Source organism: Theropithecus gelada, chromosome 9 (assembly GCF_003255815.1).
Source record: "Theropithecus gelada isolate Dixy chromosome 9, Tgel_1.0, whole genome shotgun sequence".
Taxonomy (NCBI): Eukaryota; Metazoa; Chordata; class Mammalia; order Primates; family Cercopithecidae; genus Theropithecus; species Theropithecus gelada.
In genome coordinates, this window is record NC_037677.1 from 74,857,675 (window position 1) to 74,885,233 (window position 27,559).

The 27,559-nt window shown below is 38.1% G+C and overlaps 1 protein-coding gene across 12 annotated transcripts in view; it reads left to right on the forward strand.

Annotated features, from left to right (window-relative positions):
• FAM13C (family with sequence similarity 13 member C) overlaps positions 1 to 27,559 on the forward strand; it is a 114,969-nt gene that overhangs the window by 84,876 nt on the left and 2,534 nt on the right. For 5 of the 12 annotated variants that reach the window (XM_025396765.1, XM_025396764.1, XM_025396766.1 and 2 more), the window contains 7 exons: positions 7,078 to 7,288; positions 8,488 to 8,626; positions 12,981 to 13,062; positions 14,500 to 14,711; positions 22,809 to 22,904; positions 24,265 to 24,461; positions 25,574 to 25,675. In XM_025396765.1, coding sequence (XP_025252550.1) covers positions 7,078 to 7,288; positions 8,488 to 8,626; positions 12,981 to 13,062; positions 14,500 to 14,711; positions 22,809 to 22,904; positions 24,265 to 24,461; positions 25,574 to 25,675 — 1,039 coding nt within the window. Of the gene's footprint in view, positions 1 to 7,077; positions 7,289 to 8,487; positions 8,627 to 12,980; positions 13,063 to 14,499; positions 14,712 to 22,808; positions 22,905 to 24,261; positions 24,462 to 25,573; positions 25,676 to 27,559 lie in introns of all 12 variants that reach the window. The other 7 variants (XM_025396762.1, XM_025396761.1, XM_025396759.1 and 4 more) reach the window with 3 other exon arrangements.

The following is a 27,559-nucleotide window of genomic DNA, read 5'->3' on the forward strand; positions in this document are numbered from 1 at the left end:
CTTAAAACATTAATTCAACTCTGCCCTTTGCAAAAGGCTCTGCCTTGCTCAGAAAGATAGTTCCTTGCAGAACTTCATATGCTACTTGGGTGATTTGGGACAGGTTATTTACTCTCTCATCCTCCTCAGTTCCTTTTGTTTAAAATGGGAAAAAGCATACTATCTAATTCCTAGGATTGTTGTAAGAATGGCATGCTATCATACATATGAAGGTCTTAGCTCATCTCCTGTGGTAAATGCTCCATAAATGTCAGCTGTCATTATGTTAAAAGCTGGGCATTCTTTCTGTACTCAGAACTCATGTCGCCTTTCCTCCAGTTGATAATGCTTACATTTGTCTTTGAATAGGTATTCTATCATAATTTCTAACTACTTTCAGGGAGTGGAAATGACATTTTGTATTGTCCATTCCCTAGGTGCCCTCTAGAATCTTGCATATGATTGACATTACACTTATTCTCCTAAGCAAAAGGTATTTATAACAGCAATAATCTATAGAGCTGATGGCTGAATAAATACTACCTATTAAATTTGGAATTACATTTGTAACAGTAAAATCTGTCCTATCCTAAACCTGTGACATAACTTGGCCAGAAAAGTTATCTAATATTAATAATTTTTCTGTGATGCTTTTATAACCATCTTCATAATCTATGAAGAAAGGAACTTCGCATTAACCCCTTGTTTTCTAAGGAAATATTTCAAAATGTATAGATGACTGTAATTCTCTGAGGCTACTTCTCCAACTGCTTTATAGGAAGGAAATATCAGTCCTACAGCCCAAACTGCCAGGTAGTTATTTAATTTTTTTAATTCACTTTTTACATTAGACCAAGTACTGTGTTATTATACCTGATTATATTTGTCTTCAACTGTTTACAAATGAGAATTCTGAATTTGAAGAGACTCGCTTGGTCAAGGATGTAACAACTGCCAACAAGTGGTATCACAGACCAAGCCCAAGCCTCTGACTCCAGAGCCTGGGCTTCTAACCGGTAGCCTATAGTCATTACAAAAAATACTAATAAACTTTATTTTTCAGAACAGTTTTAGGTTTACAAAAAAATTGAACACACAGAGAGTTCTCAGTGTGTTCACTGTGCACACAGGCTTCCTATATATTTTAGTCACTTTAAAAATCCTTTCTTTGGGTTATTTTAGTATCAGCTTTCCATGCATAGAAAGACTGCCTGGAAGTGAGCAGATGGCATGCCCAGAAGCTTGGTGTCTGACACTGCTCTGGATGGCTCCCAGGCCCAGGGCTAGGTAGACAACCTGTCCTGTCTCTTTGAGTTCCTTGAGAATCATACGTTCCTGTGCCTCTATCTGGAGCTGCTGGTCCAACTTCCTTGAGTGAATTGGCTAATTCAGCCTAACTCATGACACTTGAGATGAATCATTCTTGACTACACTTTCTAATTGACTTGGGATGAGCCTAGTAAAGTTATCGCCCACATCGAAGGTTGGAATTTCCTTCAGTGGTCTTTCTGTTAGCTTTGTATATTCAATGTTCCCCAAATATTCTCCCTATAGCGCTTCTGCTCATAAATGAAAACTCCCATTTGAAAATAGCTTTTCTCATCTTAATAGCAGATTTTTATCAGCTGTACCACTAAGGTGATCAACTATTCAAGAATCGACTAGAAGACCTGGAGAGTCAAGTAGGCTGAAAAATGATAAGCATCCAGCACCCAGCTCTCTCTGTATCCCTAGAGGGCACTTCTGAATCTTCCACACTATCATGGATGATTTCTCTTTCCCTAGCTCCACAGCTCAGGCAGAACCCTGAACCTGGGCAGGACATTGTTCAGCCTCATTGTTATCTGAGCAGTTGGCTCCATTTTGGTGACATAGGAAGAGTAATAGATGTTCTCAGAGATCAGAAGCTGTCCATTGGCCATTTCCCTTGGTTATTTCTCAAATTCAATGAGATTGAGAGAGATCAAATAATGCATCCCAGGTTACACCAGTGACAAAACTGGGACGAGAATCTGGGTCTTCCTGAGCCTGTGGCTCGTGTTTTTATTCATTATGGCAAATTGCCTCTTGGGTCTGCAGGGTGACTGTCATGAAGCCCAGCCCTGTTTTCAGGGTGACATATTTCCCACCCCTCCAGCTCCCTAACACATCTAGTGGCCATCTGTAGGAACTGACACATAGGACTGCTTGGAGTGCTGACCTCCTCACTGCTCAGTCAGTCTCCCAAACCCAGAGTCCCTTCTCATCTGCCGTCATTCCCACCTGACATGATGATACTGCTTCTCCTTTCTCAGTGATCTCTAACCAAGGAAGCTCATCTATTTTCCTGGCCTTGGTTATTGGGATGACTTCAGGTTTACCCATGTTCTCTCCCCTCTAACCATATAGCTAACCCTTTAGTGCCTCAGGAACTCAAATGCGACATACCTAAAACTGAACCCATCATGTATCCATCAGATATTTTCTCGGTTGTTTTTCATCTTTGTTTTTGTGGTCCTCTTTGTGTGTATGTGATGCTATTATCCTCCCGCTGTCTGTCCTGAGAGAGACTGGTTGAGAATGCTAAGGCCTGAACCTCATTAGAACCACGGACACACTTTTGGCTTATATAGCGTTTGAAACCAACAAAGGCTGACGTTTGGCATTTTGGAATGTCCCTGAATGCTATTTATGAGCCCACCATGATGGGAAATCCCAAGAGTGCAACTTTACAGATCTACACATCTCAGCACCCCATCTCAAGTGTTTGCAGATAGAGATTTACTTAGGTTTGGAATAGCTTTAAAAATTCACATTAGAAAGATATATTTTTAAATCTGACTAACTCTTTTAACCACTGTAATGTAGCATTTGCTTCTGCTTGGGGTTGCAGACTGAGCAGAAGGGGTCTTTTGGCCTTCACACACTGATGGTAACTACTTTTCTTCTCTATGTTCCCTTCTGCTCAGTGACTGGGCTGCCAGAAACACTCTGGCTTCCGGTGTCAGAGATGTGGAGTCTTCTATATCAAGCATTGGTCAAACTCTCCCTGAATGGAGATAGCCTAGTTATGCAACCTTTCCTAGTGAATTTAAAATGGAGAGCATTTTACTACCAGCCTCATGCAGTTGTTATGAAGATTAAATACATGCAAAAAATCTCAGAATAAGATTGAGGAAACAGTGACTCACTTCATAAATATTAGATATGATGATTACTATATCTAATAACAATGTTTTTATAAATATTACATTTTTATAAATGGGGACTCAGAGTAGTGACAACATGTTAAGGGGTATATTGGTTCTTATTTTCCACAATAACCCTGCAGGGATTCCAAATGAGGTTGGTGTTCAGTAAGAGAAGACAATATTCAACTTTCTTATTTTCATAATAATATTTGTTAAAAATAATGGTTCTCATAGATACTGTGTTCAGTAGTTTCTATGCTTTATCCTAAGGTTTCACCAAATACCCTATACAAAGGATGCATGGGTGAATATTGTTACTTTTAGGAGGAATTTATTTTAATGTGTATTAGTTCTTAAAAATGTAACTAGTACATCGAATTAATGATTTCTTGGCCATTGCTTAGGATGAAGCTTAAATTTAAAAAACACTGTAGGTTGGAACATTTTTAAAAAAACTATATAAATAAAAAATAAGTTTATCTAGATCTGGCAAAACTTTTGTAGGAGAATAATTTTATGTTCACTTAGTCATGTGAGGCAGGCACCATTATTCTCCCCATTTAACAGATGAAGAAATTGAGGTTTAAAAAGGTCCGACATCTCTAAACTCTCTTTAACCAGTGGTAGGCCTGGGATTCAAACTAACAGTCTTTGCTCACTATTATCTGCCACCAGGGTGCTTTCTCACTTCCCTTCTCATGAAAGTTTTATTTTCCCCCCAAATTTTAATATTAACTTGTGTTTTCCTTTTTTATAAAATTAATCTGCATTTGTTACAAAAATTTTTAGAAAATACAAAGAAGAAGAATTTGTTTAATTAGGTAAAAACACTTAACACTTAATATGGGATCTGCCCTTTTAACAAAATTTTAAGCATAAGTAACAGCATTGTTACTACAGTCGTCTTCCCATATCCTAGGTCTCGCTTTCTGCATTTCAGGTGCCCACAGTACAGTACAATAAGTATTTTCAGAGAGATCACATTTACATAACTCTTATTACAGTATCTTGTTATAATTGTCCTATTTTAGTATTTGTTGTTAATCTCTTACTGTGTCTAATTTATGAATTAAGCTTTATCAAAGCTCTCTCTATATAGGAAAAAACATAGTATATATAGGGTTTGATGCACTCTGTGGTTTCAGGCATCCACTGGGAGTCTTGGAACTTATCCCCTGCCGATAAGTGGTGACTACTGTATTGGCACAATGTTGTACAGAATGTCTCCTTTTATTTTTCTTATCACAGTCCTGTGAGGAAGACAGGCCAAACAATGAAACTGAGAGAGGCGGGCAAACTGGCTGGAGTCCCACAGAAAGTATAGGTGCACCAAACTCCTAACTCCCAGACCCTTTCCTCTAAAACATACTGCATTGCAGGATGAGCCCTGGCAAGATGCCCCTCCTTGGGGATAAAAAGTAATGTGCCCCTAGGGAACAAAAGTTCCACCTTAGTTTAATGTTGCCATCAGCTTCTCCCTACTGGGAAGTAGGCTCTGGAAGCAGTGGCCTGGACTCTTCCCAGAACAGCAGCAGCATTGGCTCTGAATCTACACTGGCCTCTTCTGAGCAAAGAGCTCAATAATTCTGTCTACACAAATACACACACACATATGCATGAGTCAGCTGATTTAATTAAACCCCTTCTCAACTCAAATGGAGAGTTTGGACAAAGAACTGAGAGGCTACCAAATTACCAGTTTTTGACTGCATTGTTTTTCAATTGGTTGCTTTGGGATCTTTCTGGCTCACAGCTTCCTTCAATAGTGAATTGGAGGCAAGGAGGTTAGGATGTTAATTGGGCCACATGGTAAATTACGCAAATGCCCAAGGGAAAACAGATGCCATATAAATTGAGGTTTGCAATTACTGTTGCAATGCAGTTTTTTAAAAAGCCATTTGTAGTGATCTGTGATTCTACAAAGTTATATTTTAGGACTCTATGGGTTCCAGAAACAGATCTTTCCCTGGCACTGCTTCACAGTCATGTGACTAGGATCCCAAGTATTTCCATTTTGGCATTATAAAACAGCAACCAAGAAGAGACCTTGTTAATTTTGACCCTGGGGCCACAACTGAGCTGAAGGATTCAAGATCTCAGAACTTTTTCCATTTCAGCAAAAATATGGTGGTCCCAGGTGCCTGCTAAGGATTATTTTCTTCCCCATTATTATTTCCGAAGATATTTCCAAGAAACTGGTAACATGAATAAAACACATTTCTTCTTAGAGCCTAGTGGTTTAAGAAAAGGATTTGATGAGGAACCCATACACCTGCTGGTGTATTTCAAAGGTGATACTATATGCTGTGTGTGAGTTATTGATTAGTAACTCTTATTCCGGTTACTCCTGAGGGCTGTTTCCAAACTGCAGAGTTTTCTGGGTAAATTATTCATGGCAAGGGTGTTGCCTGTAGTGATGTGTGTCACTCACACCACTACACCTTGCCTTGGGCTGGAGGCACTGCCATTCGCCTCCCTCCAACTCTTTTGTCATCACATCAATTTCTGACTAGCCTCAGCCACTGACAGTGCTGTCAGTGAGCCTCAAAGGCAAAATAGGAGGCGTTATCCACCCTCCAGTCTACAGTCCACCAGGGGAGAAGCCAACTGAAAACACAAGAGGACCTAATCAGACCTTTGATGTTACACAAAGCAGATTGCATTTCAATCTTGAAATGCAATTCTAGAGAATAAGGAGTCACTTATTCTAGAGAATAAGGACTCACTCTAAATCTGATTAAGATTCATCTGGTACCAAATTGTGATAAGTATTTATTTTGGACAAGCAGATCATCAGTGTTTTCTGATTCTGCTTATTCATCCAGAAAATCTTTTGTTTTCCACTTTTGTTAGAGAAGTAGTAGTAAGAGAAAGCCTTGGCTGGTCCTGACTTATCTGTTGAGAAAACTTGAGAAGGAGACTGGGCTGCTTCTTGAATAACTCTGTACAGAGTCCAGGGTGCAGAGCTCCTTCTTCTGGCTCCCTGACTCAGTTTCCTAATGATCTGATGCCCTGCTGCTGCACCTCAGTCCCCTGCCCTTACTTCCATAGCAGAGGGGTACCTACCTTCTGGACTGACCGCAAGGTGGGGAACTAACTTAAAAGGGGATTGGTTCTAGTGAGAATTCAGGGACAGAGATGGCTAGCTGGGGAGAGGATTTGGAGCAGGTTTTGTGTATGTTTTTTGTTTTTCCTGCAATAAAATGGTACATAAAGTTTTAGAGAAAAAAAATAGAATTATTCCTGATTCTACCATGCTTTGCAGTTGCTACGTAACCTTTGATCTTTTAGTGCATCTATTTGTACATATAAACGTGTGTGTTTATATAAAATGGGATGTTTTGTTTTAAAACTTGTGGTTCCCATTTAGCATATTCTGAACATCATTCCTTGTTGATAAGCAGAGTTCTCCATCATTTTTGATGACTGCTGAATAATTTTCTTTCTGGGGACTCCTCTCCCCTCTCTTCCTCTTGTTTTTCTTTTCTCTTTCTTCCTCCTACTCCATTCTCTCCCTTCCTTCACTGGTTGTTATTCCTTTTCTTCCTGATAATCAATAATCTTCTGCTCCAGCTCCATTTTATTGTTTTCATTTTATTGCTCTAACACTTTGTAATATACCCTCTGACTTATGCAAATAATGTGAAATAAAAAGAGGATTGTTTTGTAGTTTGGGATTGTGTTGATTGTCTAACTCATACCAAACTTACTTGTTTTATTTGTTTTGTTAACAGCTTTGTAATATTTTCTGTCCAGGTTCTGTGAGAATAAACATGACAATATTTTGAAAGCTTTTCATATCCCCAGAAGGAAGAAATGACAAAGAGGCAAGCCATTATAATGAATGCATATGATCTTTATTTAGGAACATGACAGTCTCAAGCCCTCTGTCACTTCTAAGTCTTGATGATTTGTCTCATTTGCCCAGACCCCTCACCAGTCCATAAAGATGGGCAGAATGAGGCTGACAGTGCACCAGAAGACCTCCAGTCTGTGGGGACCAGCAGGCTGCTCTATCACATCACCGACGGTGACAACCCACTGCTGTCACCACGATGCTCCATCTTCAGCCAAAGTCAGAGATTCAACTTAGACCCCGAGTCAGCCCCATCTCCACCCAGCACTCAGCAGTTTATGATGTAAGAAAACTGTTTTGTTATTGTCTTCGTTTCGTACAGTTTTTCAAATATCACATTTATAAACTACAGTGAAGTATGACTGAAATAGCACAAATGTGCCTGCCTAACACAACTGCGCAACTGGAACAATAAATGACAAAAATCAGTGTACTTGCTAGTTGGGGATGCCATTGCAGGCCTTATACCTCAGGAAGAAATGGTCATGAGAGACAGGATAGCCCAGGGGCTCACATGTTTGAACATTTTTGGTGAAATGAACAGAATCTTAAATAAGTATATGTACATGCACATATCAGACATATCATTCTTGATGAACTCAATATTCTTTCCATGTCCAGTGGTAGCATCCATGGATGAGTTGTGAGAACACTTTGGAGATGTCCATCTACATTTCTTCTTAGATTCTAGAAAAGTGGTAGCTTACAATAGCTACCCTTGTCCAAATAATGTGTGTGTGTGCATGTGTGTGTGTGTAATCAGATGCCTGCCCCCTACACATTCCACTTGGAATTTGCATTTGAGATTGAGGAACTGTGTGTTATTTATGTTTAAGTTCCACAAATAATTTTGATATACAGTTAAGATTAAGAATCCTCTGGCTAAAATTATGCCTGGAGAATCCCTGGTTTCTCCCTCAGAACTCATGCCATTTTTTCTTGATTTTATCTAACCCTGGGTCCATGAACTATCTATCGATGGACCTGAAAGAGTTAGTGAATTATTGATATTGCATGTAAAGTATGTGTTATGTGAGGGGGTGTATGCAATTTCTGGAGAAGGGGCACATCCTTTCATCATATTAAAAAAAGTCCTGTTATGTCAAGAAAAGTTAACCACTCATCTAAATCTTCCTTGAAAATGTTGGCAGGTGTGGCGTGTGCAACTTATTGAGGACAGGACCTCAACGGTGTGGTCTCTTTCGAATCTTAAATTGGCCTCCTCTAAGCTTTACAAAATGCATTTCCTGGACTAATATTTTGACATTTTACACTAAAGTCCCAGACAACGTCCACCCATAACAGAGTTTTGTGATAGGGAGTCTCCATTAATGAGCAGATGTTACCATGGTGGCCTCATCAAATAATGAACTTCCCTCTGGATTTCTCTGACAATCCAGGAATTTTGGTTTGTAGATCAACAGAACTGTTTACTGGAAGCCCACTGTTTTTGATACTTCTTCCTCCCTGTAATCACTGCAGGCCGCGGAGTTCTTCACGCTGCAGCTGTGGAGATGGCAAGGAGCCACAGACCATCACCCAGCTCACCAAGCACATCCAGAGCCTCAAGCGGAAAATTCGGAAATTTGAAGAAAAATTTGAACAAGAAAAGAAATACCGGGTAAGGACTCTGGGGTTTGACATAGGAGCGGACTGGTCAGAGGTGTGTGGATTCTCCTCAGCCTCTGTCCTTCCTTTCTGGGTACCCTTCTTTGCCAGGGGACAGTTGTGTTCCCATGGGCCAACCTGGACCTATCATAGAGTCTTCATCTTCTATCTATCTTGTTCTCACCTGCTGTCACTTGATCTCTGCTAGGACATTTTCTAGTCATGGATTACAACTATTATTTCCAATCTTATTTGATTATTGATCTTGCCTTTTTTTTCTGAGGAACAAAATTTGGAAGGCTTTTGAAATATGGTGTGGTTTTTTTTTTTTTTTTTAACTTTTTCTCAATTGCATTTTGATAAGAACTTATTAAAGACCCAAGGGAGGAATCTCCAATTGTGGAACAGAATGAGGTAGAGATGGTTTCTTTGACATTAAAGTATTTCCTCGTTGGTGAATGAGGACCTCTCAAATGACATCTGTTCAGGCCACTCATAAGAACCAACCCTAAGCCATCCTTTCCCCATCAGAGAGACACTAGTTTTCATGCTAGTACTGCAGTGCAGCAAATATCAGCCTCCTTTCTTCTTATGTAAGAAACAATAGGGTCATAGGTAAGTGTCTTGATGGTCAGTGTTGCTTTTATTTTCTCCAGTGGTGACCATGGCATAGAGAAAATCATATCCACGGAGAATTGGACAAAGATATTGGGTCTTTGGCAGAGAGCCCAGAACAGCTTGTTATTAGAATAAAAGAGAACAGGGAATAATCTCTCATACATCTTGAAATATTTAAATGTTCACTAAACACTTGGTACAGAGGCCATTGGAAAGTTCTTGTGAGTATAGAGTAAGTTCTGGGGAGGGAGGTGAGAGGGTAATATTTCACTCTTCCATTCTTCCTGTCTTGTTTCCCACAGTGGCCTCAAATTCACTGAAGGAGGAGTTTTAAGGAGCAGATTTTAGCTTTGTAGAAATGGGGGGAAAATCAGATTGGCTTTCAAGGCAACCTTAGTTAGGATGTTGAAGATTATCTTCCCCAGAGTCAGGCAGTCACAGCTATTTATTGTCTTTTATAGAGCAGAAGGGAGCTCAACACATCATTAGTCCGGGATTTTATTTTACAGACAATGAAACTGACACCTGATGGAAATGACTTGCCTAAGATAGTTGTGTTCTATCAAGTCACAACTTGGGTCAGTGGATTACAGATGAGTAGGTTTTGCAATAGAATATAAGTAAAAATTTTAAGTGTCTGCATTTTAAAAGCTCCAGATATCCTGAGAGAAGCTGATTTCACCTGTTTGCTGCTGGGGTGTTATTGGATCTATGATATTCTCATATTGGAAAATACAGAGTAACAACCAGAGGCTCCATTCCCAGCACCCGTTAACACATCTTATCTGGCAGTTCTTGATTCACACTATTTTGGATTTGAATCCAGCACAGCTACTTTTATAGGACTCTGTGATTTTGGACTTGTTATCTTTCTGAGTCACAGTTTGGCCATTTGTAAAATGGAGTATTAGGTAGTGACTTCTTAAGTTTGTAAGTAGTAAATAAGGAAGTACATACATAATGCTTATTACAGTGTTTGGTACAAAGGGAGTCAATGGTCCTAGATAACACTAACTTTTTAATCTATGAGTTACATATTTAAATAGGCCACTCCATGGCAGTCTCTGCCTTGTCAGAAATAAAGGAAAACTGTACATGTTAATTTTCCACTGGAGTTTTCTACCCACAGTCACAGATCTTGGATGCTTATTTTGGAAGAGAATTCCACCTGGAAACATCTCCTGCCTTTATCTAGAGTTTTCTGAAGCTAGAGCACACATGCACATGCATGCACATGCACACACACACACACACACACAAACATATACTTAAATACACTTACGGAAGGACAGATCAGGGAGCAGTAGGGGAAGGAGGCTCCTTGGTCACCGCTGCTTCAGTGTGTATAAAAGTCTTTGTTATAATCAGAACCTCACATGTCTCAGGAAACCCCTGTCCTTCCGGTCAGGGCCAGGCTGTGCTTAGAGGTTTGACATGTCAATGGGCTTTAACTGTTGCTGTATGTAAGGCTCCCCTTCCTGGCAGTCTGACTGTGGAATTCATAGCACCCACTGCTAATTTTTGAATCTGGGCTCCTGCTGGGCCTCTGTGCTTTTCTAATACCCATGTATCACGTATATCTTTCCATCTGTGTTTACTGTACCCATTTTACACACCTACCCCAAATTCTCAACATCTCTACATCTGATTTTGCATTTGATTATTGGACTCTTGGGCTAAGAAAAGGCTGTGTCAGCCAGATGTCTACTTTCAGTGGAATCAGGGAATGTTAGAATTGGAAAGAATCAGTGAGTCTTTTGTCTTATCTGACAACTGAAGAAACTGAGGCCCAGAAAGGGGAAGTGAGTTTCCCAGAATCACACAGCAAAGAATAGTTCTAGCCAGAACAGCAACTGAGGTCTTTTTATAACCCTCCCAGTAATGTTTCTAATGTGTCCTTTTGAACCATCTTTGGCAGATCACAAATCTCATACAATGGCACTTATGAGGTCAATTTTAATTGCATTGAACAAAACCTAAACCTATGTAATTTCTGGGTGTTATGGCCTTTTGAATCAGAATATTTCACTTAAGAAGTTAAGTCTTGAAGATCTACAGCTTGTATATGGGAACTTTTCATGTGATTTGAGAGCTGCTATCCATGTGAGCTTGATTTAACCCTTTTAACAGCTTCTTCAAGGGTAGGGAAGTAAATTCATTTCAGAAACTGATTTCAGGCTTTAAATTATTTTGTCCGAAATTTAGCCTTAAATTTCTCCTAAGTTCTATGCACTATAGTGAAAACTTATTTCTTTTGCAGTCACTGGCTTAAGGCCTTAGTATTTTTTTTGTGTGTGTTTGTTTTTACCATATTTCAAAAGATAGAAATAACTGTGTGGAACAGATCCAGTGAAGCATTGTTCAACAAGATGTGTTCTCAGATCAGAGTGGAGAATTTTCTGAGGATTTTGAGAAACCAAATGTAAAACACTGGCTGTCCATGTAACCAGACTGCTACCCAAACCAAAGTACTGGACTATACAGTGCATCATTCTAGCAAACCATAGACAGGACTAGGCTAAGCGGTTTTAGAGAGGTGGGGATTGATGGCCACGTGTCACTGTCCATGGTCCTGAAACCAGCTTTTTTTTTTTTTTTTCTCCCACCCCTTCCCCAACCCCCTGCCATCCCTCAGGGAAACCAGTTTCCTATTCAAGTTCGTCCAGGAAAGAATCATTGTCAATCTTCTTTTCTATTTTAATCTTAAAATGTATGGTTTTTAAATCACTCTAGAACTGACAGAATCATGCCTTGTGTTTTACAATGAGCATACCTAGACTCATGTACATGTGATGATCCTGTCACACAGTAGTTTTTTCCTTTGAGTTTGAAAAATCTCGTATCTTCCTATGCCTTCCTCTCACCAACATCCTGCCATTGTTACATGGATTTAGTGGATCCTTAAAGAAAAAATGACAGCCCCTAGATTTGGTCATTAACAATGCACATATTTCAGGCTATTATGTTTATGATCATGTCATCTTAAGCTTATTTTATAGTTCCTTGTAAATCCTTAATTTAAAGTAACCATTAATTTTCTTGAGCCTGCATGTAAGTTACTATGGTAGCCTTGACTTGTTTAAGAACAGTTTTTACTGATCTGTGGGGGTAGAGGGACAGTATGTTTGGCTACCACTAGTGAAGGTGTTAGAAATCTGCATATCCCCCTAACAGACTGACTTCTCAGGAATACTGTCAGGTTTTAGAGATTCTGGGGTCTCCTTTCTTTAGCTTAGAGGATATAACTGGTAAGAGCTAAATCTTCCAGTTTTTCAACATTCTCCCACGGGTTATGGTCATAAGCATGTGTGTGAGCCACAAGCAAGGTAGTAAGTACTGGTTTGTATCAGTGCAATCATCTGCAGTGCTACAGAAAATGGCCTGGCAATGGGGTATATATGGGCTGTGGGTGACCTGCAAGGTGACTGACAGCTTGACTGCAGGGGCACTGGCATGGCCAGGACTATGTGAAAAATATTAAGTGACCAGGCACATTTAGAAATAATGTCCATAGCAATGATCAAAGAGTAGAGGAGGTCAAGAATATTTACTGTTTTCTAGAGGTAACTTCATCAGAAGCAACTCCATCAGAAATTTCACACCCGAATTTCTCTCCCAGCTTTATATATTCCTAAACTATCTTTGTATGGCTCAGGTGTTTACACATTTTGTTTTTCCTTTTCTCTTTTTCTTCCCCACCCTCTCCCTCCTTCCCTCCCTCCCACCCCCATTTTTCCTTCCCTTGGTAGCCTTCGCATGGTGACAAGACTTCTAATCCTGAAGTCCTGAAATGGATGAATGATTTGGCTAAAGGTCGTAAACAGCTCAAAGGTAAATGCCAGTCAAAGGTCTTTTATTTCCTCATAAAGGAAGCAGTTAAACTAGTGATAATGTGCTCCAGAGAATTTTAGATTCATTTCTACCTGTGCCCTCTTGCACCTTGTTTCCTGCTTAGACTGTAGCTCCCTTTTGAAATAAAGCATCCTGTATCTCTGTCATTGTTTGGCCCCATGTAATAAACCTCCTTACAAAGAAACTGAGGACCTCCAGACTCCCAAGTGGAATGATTCACTTCAATGCCAGGAACATTTTAACATGTGGAGCACTAACCTCCCTAGGTTATGGGATTGTTGGATGTTAGAAACAGAAGAGGTCTGAGAAATCATTTACTCCACACACTTCAGTGCATGGATGAGGACATTTATGCTCATAGAGAGGGGAGGGTTACAGAACTGGAAGGTGGTGGGCCAGGTGTAGAATGTGGTTCTCCTGCCGTATGGGCTAGTGCCCTTTTTCTGTCTTTCTCTGGAGATGGTGGTGAGAGTATTAACTCTAAAATCCATTTAAAAGAGACTTGTTATTTACCAATAAAAAATTATTTTCTTCCTCTCTCCACACTAACTTTAATACTTAGAGACATGGGAGTTTTTCCAAATTTCTGGAAGGAGAGTAACTAAAAAGAACTAGAAGGGAATATTAATTCAGTGGTATTAAACTGTAAATTTGTGGCAAGTTTATACAATATGTAATGTTTAAACATCAAGACAAAGTCTAACTAGGAAACAAACATCAAACAAAGAAAATGAGCTATGTAATTGAGAAATAAATATAAATGCCTCATTCAAACAACCAGTACCCTTGCATACTCTAAAATGAAATTCCTTGATAAGTCTCAGGGGGCTTTTTTATTTTAAATTATCTAGGTTTATATAAAGCCATATTGTAATAATTCCTGGATCTTAAAAGCTACTATAAGAAAAAATAGCAAAATCTGTCAAGTTGGGGCTGACATTCCCATCTACCCTTTCCCACTCCCTCCTGTATTTCCTTGGGTGTCTACATGTATAATGTCTTGCAGAATTACTTGCATTTCCACAGGGGCTCTTGATGAACCCACAACTTCAAAATATAAGTACATAAATCTTTGGGTGTGGAATTTCAGGTGCTACAGTACATGGCAGGTGGGGCCAGGTGCCACTGATTTTCCTGCAAACTCTTCCTCCTCTGAAATCTAAACCACTGTGCTACTGCCATATATATCCTCCACCTCCATGAGATCTTAGCCTCTAGAGCCCTGTTTTCACACCTGATTGGGAGCCTATGCTAGTGGCTCTGCTTATAAGGGTTGCCATTGCCCTGTGGAAAGCCATCATTGGTGTTCATTTCTACAGATTTGGCATCAGGGGAAGGAATTCCTGAAAGGCTCTCTGTTCTTATTAGGGCTAGTGGGTTCTCTTTGCTTATGATAACTCACAGCATTTCTCTTAGAACTAAAGCTAAAGCTGTCAGAAGAACAAGGGAGTGCTCCTAAAGGTCAACCTAGAAACCTGTCCTGTGAGCAACCCACAGTCCCCAGAGAAAATGGGAAGCCGGAAGCTGCGGGCCTGGAGCCAAGCTCCTCTGGAGAAGAGACTCCAGATGCTGTTTTGACATGCCTGAAGGAGAAAAGAGAGCAACTTCCTCCCCAGGAGGATTCTAAGGTACATCACCATGTCTTGTTATATAGAGGGCCCCTATAGTTCACACAGTGCTGCTGAGATCATCCAATTTATCAGAGCACTTTGTCATTACATAAACAATTTTATTAGCCTGGCTCCAGAATTTCAGATGAGTTCCTGATAGGTTACTGGCCATGAGCAGTAGTGCCACATGATGCCAGGCTAAGCCACCATTCTGGAGGTTATAGTGTTGTGTATTGATAGGAAGTAAATGGCAAGGACACCAGGGTATATCATATCCCTTTCTCTCCAACTCTCCGCACCCCAAAATTAGCAAATGAACCCAAGACTAAGAAATAAGCATATTGCCTGAAAGGAAAGGACTCCAGTTACAGCCCCTTTCTTCATGTCTTGTTAAAAATAATAAAGCAGGGATGATCTACAAATAGTAAGAAAAATTGTTTGGTGTTTATATAATAAGAATAGAGAGGTAGGGTTTCTTAGGAGTGTTAAGTTGAAATACAAGTCTTCAGCTTTGGATATCTTAGTTTTGAAGTCTCTGTGAGGCATCTAGATAGAGTTGTCAGGCATTTGAATATATGAGCGTGGAGTTCAAAGAAAAGATTTATTATATTTTACAAAGAAGAAAAGACTGATTAGTATTTACCTGGTTAATCTCTCCTTGTCGTGCATATCTATGCTTCCATTTCAATTATGCCAGGGAAGCTTTCTTGTAGTCCCCTGTCTCAACTCTAAGACTGGTGTGATTGACTTTCAGTTCTCGAATAAGAGATGTAACTAACCTATCACAGCTCTATCTTCTAGGCCACTTACTGTTTCTTGTACTACATGTTGAACTTCTTACATGGAAATACTATTTATAGGTCATGACCCCTCCTTTTCTGTACATAGTAGGTATTGAATAAATGTTTGCTGAGTGAATGGAAAAATGAGCAGATGAATGAACAAACTAGCATATTTAATTTTCAAATGAAGTCTTCTTGAGGAGAATGCTGCCTTTCCCTGTTCTATTGTGTATTACCTGGTATTAATCATAAAGTGACAACATATTCCAAATCTCAAAAGGCTCAAAATATGCCCCTGGATTAGTCATTTACATAAGGACTTGTGATCTACAAGTAGAAATGGACCTGTGACCACATCTTTCTTTATGAAATACCTTTAGTCTTAAAACAACAACAACAAATACATGTTGTGAGGAGTGAAGAGAAGGTTTTCATCCACTCAGCCATCCTATCCCTGAGCCCACTAAGATTCTACTTCTGTGATAGTTAGTGGGTAACTTTTGCATATATATACAGAAACTCTCAGGTACATCTGTGGTTTTCCATCCTTCAGTGCTTCTGAAGGTCTTTCCAGTATTTTAAAGTCACTTTGACCGTATCTATTAAAGCATTTTGGTCAATGTCTAAATCTATGTTCTACTCAATTAACAAGGGTAGTAAGAGGAGAGATGGGATTGATATAGTAGACTTAGAACAGGACTCAGCACTTGAACCAGCCACTTTCTAACCATGGGCACTTGGCAAGTGAACTGATTCTCTGAGATTCAATTTCCTCATCTGTAAAATACAGGTAATACCTACTTATATAATTATCGTGACAATAAGTGAGAAACCTACTGACTGGTGGACAATAGTTCATTTGCAAAAAGATGTAAATGCCAACTATGTGTTGTGAAGTAGAATAGATGCTAGATATAAAAAATAAAAAATATATAGAAGTCATGGGGGGGTCAATGCCCTCATGTAGTTCATGTTGTCCTGGGAGTGGGGATACAACAAGATATAAACAACTCAATAAAAAGAAATCATTAAAAATGTTGATAAGTACTATGCAGGATATTTAACAGGTGATATGATAGAAAATAATGGGTATAGTTTCTACTTTAGATAAAGCGATTAGGAAGGCCAAGAGGTGACATTTAAAGAAGAATCAGCAGGTCAAAGGGAGCAGCAGAAAACATGGTCAACAGATGGAATTGCAGGTATGAAGGCCGTGATGAAAGGAAGACCTTGTTGTTCACTTTGAATTCTCAGGGTTGAGGGTTGGAGAACAGGATGGCATGATATCAAGTCTGAAAGACAGATTAGAACCCATCACACAGAACCTTTAAAACTGTGGGAAGTATTGGGAAGTTGTTGAATGGTTGAGAGCAGAAAAGTGACATGACATGATTACATTTAATAGATCTGTCTGCTTGCTAAGTGGAGGATACATCACAGGGAAAAGAATGAAAAGGGTAGATGGAATGGGTGGCTTGGATTAGCATGGTGGCCTTGGAGAGGGAAAGAAGTGGATACAATCAAAGTATATTTTGAAGGTAGAATCAAAAGGACATGTTGCAGCATTAGATGGGAGGAAATGAAGGCAAAGAAGAATCTGGGATGATGCATGCTTAGTAAGTACAAAACACTGTGAAACCTCTAAGTCTACAAGTGCTCATCCTCAGATAGAGGACAGGAAAGCAGATTGCCTGAGGAAGGTTAGTAGTGGAATTATGTGCCAGGAGCTGTTTTCTACTCACAGAAAAGCGTTTACTGATACAGAGAAAACTAGAAGAGCACACTGGGGTTGTAGATAAAAATATAACATAAATGATTAGTTTGGGATATTTTACATTTAATATCTTTCAGGAATAGGGTGACCAATCGTCCCAGTTTGCCCAAGACTTTTTTGCTTTTAGCACTGAAAATCCCGTGTCCTGGGAAATGCCTCAGTCCTGGACAAACTGGGATGGTTGGTCATCTTACTGAGACATGTAAATCAAATAGACATATGCAAATGAGAGTCGGAAGATCAAAGAAAAATCTCCTCATGCATGGATGTCACCTAGTATAAATGCCAATCATTTCTATTATTTTTAATGATCTATTGATTAATAAGTGTCAGAAGCCCCCTCAAATATACCTATGATATAGCTCTTCAGTAGGCTAAAGTTAGGCCCTTTAAACAGAGAGCATCTGTAATAGAAAATGTAAATACATAAAGCTGAGTATTGGTACTGAGAAAGCTTAATATAGTAAACCATGTAGTAGCTAGTCAGTCACTATACTCAGTGTGAATCCAGAGGCTACAGCATGACCAAAGAGAAAACTTTGTATTCCCATAGCAGCTAGTGTTATTTCTAACTCCTCAATGAGCTCAGTAGCATTTCAGGTCATCTCATTAGGTCCTGTTTCTTTAAACTCAAAGAGACATATGACTTTCATCTGAGGTCTTTGCCTTATTGCTGAAAATGCATTAAATATTAAAATTTCAAGATAAAGAATGGCATCTTTTCTAGAGAGACTTTATTATGACTCTTTCCATAATTTCTGCATTTGGCATTTAGTCACAGACCATACTAAGGCTGATAAATCCTATAGCATTGCCTTGTTGGTTCAGATACTGCTAGTGAGTAATTTTCTTCCTGTTTTATCTGTGGATGATTTTTAGAGATAATCACTTCTGGGTTACAGGGCATGGCTGTACACTGGAAATGAATGAGTCATCCCCTGAGCTGAACTGTAGTGCCTATTTATGTCTTTTATGTCCTTTTCTTTTGGAAATACTGAACTGGTGCTGGCATATATATCAATATTGACCTTTCTAAGAACTGTAGGTGGTGTCAGGTGCACAGCTCAAATTACCAAGGGGATGAGTAATGGCAGTTACTTCTTCTGGCCTCTCATCAACTGTAGCATCTCTGAGGATGAAAGCAGATTTTTAGAAAGTATACATTTTATCTTGAAAAAATCAATACAAAATTAATAACTTATTAGCAGCTTGTTGTTAGTTGGAAAGACAGTAGACTTAAAGGGCATGAAAAGGAAGATCCCATCAAACTTTCTGCTTTCCTATTTATCCTTCTTTTTTAAAAAATAATTTATTGAATAGGTAATACTTTCTCACATAGTTCAAAAAGAAAATATATAACAGAAAATGGTAAAAAGACTACTTCCAAAACCAACTGCCATCTCCAGCTCTGAGATCTCCCACCCCCAACAGGTAACTATTGTTATTAATGTCTTGTGTGTCTTTTTTGGAGTTTCTATGTAAAACATATACAAGAAATTATCAATATACATTCCTTTTTTTTTTTTTAGAGAGACAGAGTGTCATTTTATCATTCAGGCTGGAGTACAGTGGCACAACCATAGCTCACTGCAGCCATAAACTCCAGAGCTCAAGTGATCTTCCCACCTTGGCCTCTCATGTAGCTGGGACTACAGGTGTGCAACACCATGCCTGGTTGATTATTTTAATTTTTTGTAGAGATGAGCTCTCACTTTTGCCCAGGCTGGTCTAAAATTCTTGGCCTTAAGGCATGCTCCCACCTCAGCCTCCCAAAGTGCTGGGATTACAGAAGTGAGCTACCATGCCTGGCCCCAATATATATCTTAACTTGCCTCTGTTAGACAAAAGGGAGCAGTCTATACAATTATGCATCCTTTTTACTTTGTATATTCTGGATAGCTTTTTATATCAAGACATAGCTTATCATTCTCTTTTATTTTTAAAAAAATTATTCAATAGCACTGTGATATTCTTTTTTATTAATGGATAGCATTGACATTAACATCAAGTCAACTAGTTTGATAGCTCAAATAACATTTGGTATGTGTGTTATTAATCCAGAAACATTTACATATAAAACTTATTAAAAGTGATCATCATTATGCATATGAGGAAACTGAGGTTCAAATATTACATCTTTGTAATGTTAAAAACAGTTTATAAGTTTTGAAGCTGGTTATCTGAACTCATGTCCTCTGGTTTCAAGACAAATATTAACCTTCAATTCCCGGCTTGGACATCTAAATTGACCAAAACATTCTCTTTAGCAATTGCTTTCTATGATAATATCCAGTACTGACTTTCCATCTTGTTTGATTGTTTAATTTAAACAGTCAGACTTGCTTACATATAGTGCCTCCCTCAATAAGGCGATGGGGATACTTAGACAGGAAAATCTTGGCAGGACTTGAGTCCCTAAAGCTAAGAAGCATGATTTCTATTGCTCACTGTCCAGAGAAGAGAATGTCAGTTTTACTTCTCTCCTTAAGAGAGATCTCATTTGTGGGGATAATTGTAATGACTTTATTTATAAATTTCTGTGGCTTACTGTGCAGGAATACATGGCACCAGTCCCATGGGGGAAAGGAAAACAAGGTGGTAGAAGTGCTGAAGCTATGGCAGCTTTTTCCTAAACAACTTTCTGACCAGGACCCAGAAACAAACTAATTTGGACTGACCCTCAGTAGCAGTTATGTCTCTTGGAAAGCCAGTTTATTTCCAGACCTTGATGATTCAAATAATCACTGATAGGGGGCCAGGAGTTTTCATATGGCAAAGTTGCCAAGCTATAAACAAATCATATCAAATTTTGTCCTATATATGGTCCTGTCTTGTTCAACCTCCTCTTAGTTTTACCCCGATACTATAAAAATGGAGAAACTGGAAGAATAATCATCTTTTAAAGTTTATCTCCTTTTATTTATCTTTAAATTATGACAATACATTCATAGCTCTCTTTGGCTGTTTTAGGTTATTCAACATGTAACTGAAAACATAAAGGAAACCTTGTTTCCTTCATTCATATAACAAAAATGAAAAAATAGATATATCTTGCATACTACAGCCAGCAGCAGCTATAGAATTAGGGAGGAAGGATGCACTTCAGAAAGAGACAGCCATTGAATTCAGAGGAGAAAATTAGATCTGATTCTTAGCAGAAAGTGGCTGAAGAATAACAGCAAAGTCTAATGTATTTCTGCCCCCTTAGATTTGGGGCATCCTGCAGAGCTTACCTTGATTCAGTTTCCTTTATGAAGATCACTTTGCAGGCCTATAGCTTTTCTGTGAGTAGAAAACAGCTCCTGGCACATAATCCCACTACTAACCTTCCTCAGGCAATCTGCTTTCCTGTCCTCTATCTGAGGATAAGCACTTGTAGACTTAGAGGTTTCACAGTGTTTTGTACTTACTATGCATGAGGGTATGGAACCCTCACATTTCCTCAGGGATTGCTTTGACAATAATCTTAAGAGGAAGACAATGGAATCAAAGTGAAAAAGCAGTGCATACATTGTATGTGTTCCCAAATTTTTATCCAGCATCTATGGAAGATACTTTTCTATAATGGCATTCATCATTCTATCATGTGTTTTGGTTACTTTTTTCTTTTAGAATTAAATTTAGCTTTTCTAGAATCTGGGGAATATATTAAATCAAAAAAATCAAATTGCAATGGAGAGATTCCAATACTAGTTAAATGCATCATTTTCTGAAATACTTTCTATGGATTGTAAGTCCCAGTAAGATATTACATTAAAAAACCACTATTTCCATGTTTTCTGAACTCAGACTGAGATTTTTTTCCTTCTGTCATCTATTAAAATCCCATGAAATAGATTTTGATGGGAACTTGTTGGGTTTTTTTTTTTCATGGAAAGATGTATTATGAATAAAAGTGTTTAAAAAATGATTGGGTTAGAAAATGAAAAGATCTTGAGGTTATTTAAGCAATACTTAACAGGCTTCTATAGAGGGAAGCGAGACTTAGGTCACAGCGTATGGGACTTAAAAGAAGATTGCTAAAAATTAGAGTCCTTTTTTCATATAAACCTGTGTTGACAGCTTAGTAGTAGGAATGGGAATGTGTTGGGTACTGTGAGAATTTAAAGAAGTATGTGATACGATCTCTCTCCTCAAGAATCATTTATTTGGGCAGACAATACTGAAACAAAGAAAACAGTTAAGACTCAGATAATGAGATAAGAAGTTGAGAGAAAAGGTAGATCAATACGGGCCAGAATGGTTTGCAATTGGGATGGGAGTTGTGAGCATGAGGATAACTGGGAAGTGTAACACATGTTTGAGACATTTTCTTTTCTTTCAAGGGAGACCGATCTGGATGGCAGATCTATCTGGCATGCTTGGGTGTGTGTACTTTGATAAAAGATGCCTGGGTGATTATTCCATGAGTTATTTCTACTATTCCCTTCCCACTACTTGCCAAGTGTATATCACTGGACTAGAGTAGGAAGCTATGTTTACTAGACATGCAGAAAATTAATGCAGAATACAAAGCAGGAAAAAAACCAATACAAGCAAAGGAATTTGGTCACTTTGGATAAATAGGCAGATACATAGACAGATAGATAGATGGATAGATAGGAAGCTATTTAAATTTTTATGCACAATGTGATCCACTGAAAATAGTAATTAGGGATGGGTCTTACAGCAGAGGGGTATAGAATATATTAGTGGATCAAGAGGTTATACATTTTTTTAATGGAAGGATATTGGTAACTCCAACCTCCTTCTTGTATAGGTAGGAACTTGAGGACTCAGAGAAGTTAAATGTTTTGTCCAAAATAATTTCATTTATATCACAACTAGTCATAACCTAGTATATAATACAAGCATGTAGTAATGAAGACCTGTACAACGTTGGTGTTTGTGACTACATATAATCAGGAAAGTCTAGATAAAATATATGTTTCAGAAGAAAAATCAATGTCTGGACTGTTTTTTTAAGAATGAAGAAGTCATTAAGGAAGAGGTTCCCTAACACTTACGCATTTCAGACTCCTCCAAAAATCACATTCCTAAACTTGGACGTACGCTTTAAGAAACTTTTCCAAGAAAAAACTGGCATGTGCTACATATAGTATCTTGTAAATGACTTTCTGGCTAGGCACAGTGGCTCACACCTATAATTGGAGGCCGAGGCAGGCCGATCACTTGAGGTCAGGAGTTTGAGACCAACCTGGCCAACACGGTGAAACCCTGTATCTACTAAAAATACAAAATAATTAGCCAGGCATGGTGGTGCGTGCCTGTAGTCCCAGTTACTTGGGTGGCTGAGGCAAGAGAATTGCTTGGAGGTCGCAGTGAGCCGGGATCATGCCATTGCACTCTGCCTGGGTGACAGAGTGAGACTCTGTCTCTAAATAAATAAATAAATAAATAAATAAATAAATAAATAAATAAAAAATAAATGACTTTCCTTTTCATGATAACTGTTGCATTATAGTATTATAATCCTTTACTTTGAGGCTTTTTGTCTGCTAAAAATATTGATGTTTTCATTCTTGTCTGAGAGAAGAATAATAATTTCACGTTTCTCAGGTAACTAAGCAAGACAAGAACCTCATAAAGCCGCTTTATGACCGATACAGAATTATCAAGCAAATCTTGTCAACGCCTTCCCTTATTCCAACAATTGTAAGTCGGGATACTTGCATGCTGTTACTTTGTACTGATGTGTAGTTAACATGATGTCACATAGTAGTACTAGAGTTATAAAAGACCCTTCATGGCAGTATATACTGCTATCAAGGCCAGGTGTCATTTCAAAAAGTGAAAAATTGGTCTTCTCTAACCCCATTACTATACTTAACAGTGCTGATATTAGAACTATTGTAAAATAGGAACATATAGTACTTGTATGTCTAGAGCCAATTTTAACATTTGCTTTCATTGGCTTGGGTGAAAAGAAATTGATAGATTTCAGTTTGGCATTTTCTAATTTGTAACACAGCTAGACAAAACAGAGCCTTTCTGTTCTGTGTGTTGGTTAATTTTTTCCTTTAATCAGAAAATTAACAATATATTCTTGATATAATGCAACATTTGTTTTTGGTACCATTTGACCATACTATACAAGATATGAAAAGATTTATTTCAATAGAAAATATAAGTACTGAAATTGAGTTAGACTACTTTTAGTAAAGAATGATTTATGGGAATACAGAACTAGAAAAGCATCACAAATCCTACTCCATCAATATCAAAACAGTTACTTGTTCAAGATACCAATATAAAAAAGAATAAATATTAACAAATATAAATTTAAGTATGCTTGAGTACATTATACTTCCACATTTTTTGAGATGGATTATACTTCCATATTTTTAAAGACATTAAGAGAATAATAATTCAGTCTTTGGAATTTTCCCATTATGGAAGCATAATTTAAAATGTAGTAGAGTTCTTATATTTCTTGCAAGAGAATCTTCTAGTTGTGATAAGAATTATCAGAACAGGTTGAGGAGTAACCCCACTTTGCTTTGGCTTTCCAATAGCTCTCCCCTGAACTTGTCAATTTTCTGAGTATCCTCTGTATCTGAATGTTGATCCCCACTGGGACCTGACTTGGGGTATTTCTGGAGGATAAAAGTTGTCTGTAGTCCACCTCATCTTAACTCATGTCACAAGTATTAAGCTGGAGCCCAGAAGGTCTGAGTGAAAGGGAGGAACCACTTGATAGTATAGTCCAGACTGGACCATATCCTAATGCTCTGTGCCTTCATTGGCCCAGAAGACACAGATGAACTTGGTGAGTTAAGTTTTAGCCCAGCATAGCTGCTGCCTTTTTGCTCATTAACTTCTGCAGGTTTTTAATGAAACTGAGGAATAACTCTTCTTGGTTGCTTCCATCCCAGTTCTCAGTAGGCATTTGGGTCACCTACTGGTTTTCATGGCATTGATTTATGGTTCCCCTTCCCGTATTTTTTGTTTGTTTCCTCAAGAGGCACTGAGCATTACGTGACTTACTTTCTTTAACTCTGCCTGTGATAAGCAGGAGGAAGAGGACTCTGATGAAGACCATCCACAGGGAAGCCAACAACCTTCTTTGCCAGATCCAGCATCTCACCTTCCTGTTGGTGACCACTTCACCTACTCTAATGAGACTGAGCCTGTTAGGGCCCTTCTACCAGATGAAAAGAAAGAAGTAAAACCACCAGCTCTCTCCATGTCTAATTTACATGAGGCTACCATGTGAGTATGAATCCTAAGTGTAAAGTCTCCTCTTAACTCCTTCTGATCTGATACCAGCATATGAAGCAGAGCTGGCCTTTGAAAATGCTGGATTCAAAGGGGTGGGTCAACAGTTCTCAGGGCCTTTATCCTAGACTCTTACATTTAGATGAGATAGTTTTTCCACTAGAAATCCACTTGGTAGTAAGCAAATAACTTGCCCTTTGTCTCTTAAATGGCCCTTCAGATAGAAGCCATTTGGATTTTCATTAATATCATCATTATTATTATCATTATTCAGTAGCTGGCATTCCTCATGATAATCTGGCCTTCTTTGGTTTGTATCTTACAGCCCAGATTATGAGATTTAGTTTATTTAATTTAATTTGACAGAAGTGTCTATCAGAGAAAGCAAGCAGAAAACCCTTTTTTTGGTGGTGATTCTAAAGGAGTTATTCCTAACTTTTCAAGGGGTGTTGGACTTTTTTGAAACCAACAGAATTGTTTTAAGAGAAAGCCCATATATAATTTCAAGTTCACAGAATCTCTGAAACCATACATGAGTTTGGTCTGCTTGTGTATACCACATTCCTGCTCTAGCGTGTATGACTTTTCTCTCATCTTGGTAGAATGAAGTGAGTAGAATTCACAATGTAACTATAGCTTTCTTCTAGGTCTTATTTTCATTCACAGGGGTTATGCCATTCTCCTAATATTCCTACACTTATTTCTCTAGATTAAGAATAGAATTTTCTTTAAAAGCTGTTCCTCTGTATCTCTTATGTTCAGTCTATCACCAAATGCTGATGAGTATTCCTTCAAAATATCCCTTCCCTCATCCATCTATATTGCTGTTACCCTTTCCAGTTCTTTCAGTGGATTCAATCAATCTGCTTGCCTCCTGTCTGTCCTTTCCCATATCTTGTGATATTTTTTCCATCAGGTAATTTTCCCTGCTTATGTGCTTGCCTATGGTCAGGCTCTATGTGTGTCATATTTACCCAAAAGACACTCTTATGCTCAGAACACTTTTCAATCGTAGTATGCTTTTTTGGCTGGACAGATAAATCTGCTCACGATGATCTCTCAATTATGCCAGTGCCCAGTAATGACAAATATTCTACCTTATATAGGCCTGTACTTCTTGACCATCTCCGAGAAACTAGGGCTGACAAGAAGAGACTGCGGAAAGCCTTAAGAGAATTTGAAGAACAGTTTTTTAAACAAACAGGAAGGTACGTGTGGGCAGAGAGATTTTTAAAGCTAATACTTCCTAGAGAATTACTGTTAAAAATGACCTGCAATTTTTTGCAGGAATGGTGACTTTTTACAAAATGTATATCATTTTCACACTGGCTTAGACTCAGGATTTGTCCAATGCAACATTCTAATATTGCCAATATTAGGGATGTTTTATGGGACATGGTAGCTGTCAGGTATGACATCAATCTGTAAAAAATAAAAGTTAAACTCTAAAAATCTCTAACTTTGCACAATAAATCTCAACATAAATACATGAATTGTGTGGTCTACTCACCTTAGTCCCTGGCAGGTTTTCCATTTTAGCCTACCGGGATATTCTTTGGGACTGGACCTACTGAGTGAAAAGCTTTTTGCATTCAGCCAACACAGATGTATCGACTTATTTCTAGTTGGAATCTTCCTTTCAAGTTGATTGCAAAAGTCCAACTTACCTTTATGGTGATGTTAACTAATCTAGTGAGAAATGTTATGTGGCTCATAAATTTAGAACATAAAGCATTTGTTATTATTTTTCCTTTTCCATCCTTTTTTCTTTTATAAAATGTTCATGTAACATTCCTTGTAAAACATTCCTTGGAGTAGTAACTTTGTCTGGACTGTCTGCTATTATTATACCTTGGATAAATATGTGACTTGCACTATAAAGTTCCTGATCTCTGCCTCTTTTGGATTAAAGGTATTCTATGGGAATTTTTCATTCAGGGAAATATTTGTGGAGATGTTATCAAATATTCTAAATCTAAACAGTCATTACATATGAGAAATGACACTTTAAGATGTGCATACATTCATTTCATAAATTTGAGTTCCCTGAATAAATTTATATTTTTAGCAATTTGAACCCAGGAATCTATTGTAAGGGGTTTGAGAACTTCCCAGTGTGCTACTAGTTCTGCCTAGTGGATCTGCAGTGCCACTTGGTATGCTTTTGTCGTACAGGGAAGTTAGTTATGTTCTAGGTATGGTGTTCCACTGCACCTATGAGTCTTAAACCCACTTCAGATAAGCCTATGTATGGCTATGAAGTTGTATGCCCCCTTGTGGTGATATATTTCAACCAAATGCACAAGTGATGATCTTTTACAACTAAAATCAAACAGTTGAGTGGCTAGGAAATATGGACCTTAATTTTGTTTATCTAAGACATTTTATTGGGAAGGCCTAAGTATCAGTAAGGTAAAATAACCATGCAAATGGATTACTAAAATGTTTAAGGCACTATAAATATTCTTGGTAATATTTGCCATACAAGAGGCATGAGAATCATATAGATATTACATTATTATTAATAATTATGAGCTTGGAACTGTGCTAAGCACTTTAGTATGTTTTATATAATGGGGAAACTGCTTCAGGAAAGACTTGGCAAAACTTTCCATTCTTGTCAAAGCACTCTTATTAGCCAAAATGGAATATGCAAAACTAGGGAAAATTACATAATGGATTATTAATGTTTCTCTGTAATAATTAGACAATTTCTTTACTTAGATCTATTTATACAAATTAAGGTGATATTCAGACATCCAGTTATGATAAGTTTGACTCATAACACAGAATGGAGACAAAGGATTTATGTTATATACTTTAGACAATAGTCAAGAAGAATGCTGTCTATGGATTTGTATACTGTTTTGAGTTCTGTACTAGAAATTGCAGGGCAATAAATAGTGTTGAAATACAAGTAGATACTATATTCTTAATCTGTATAGATTAGCTTGTTTTTTATTTGGTAAGAGATAGAAATATCTCTTTATCATTACTGGGAAAAATAGAAGGGAGCTAAAGATAAAACATTAAATATATGCTATTTACCTGGTTTCAGTCATACTAATGTTAGAGAATATTTGTGGTTATAT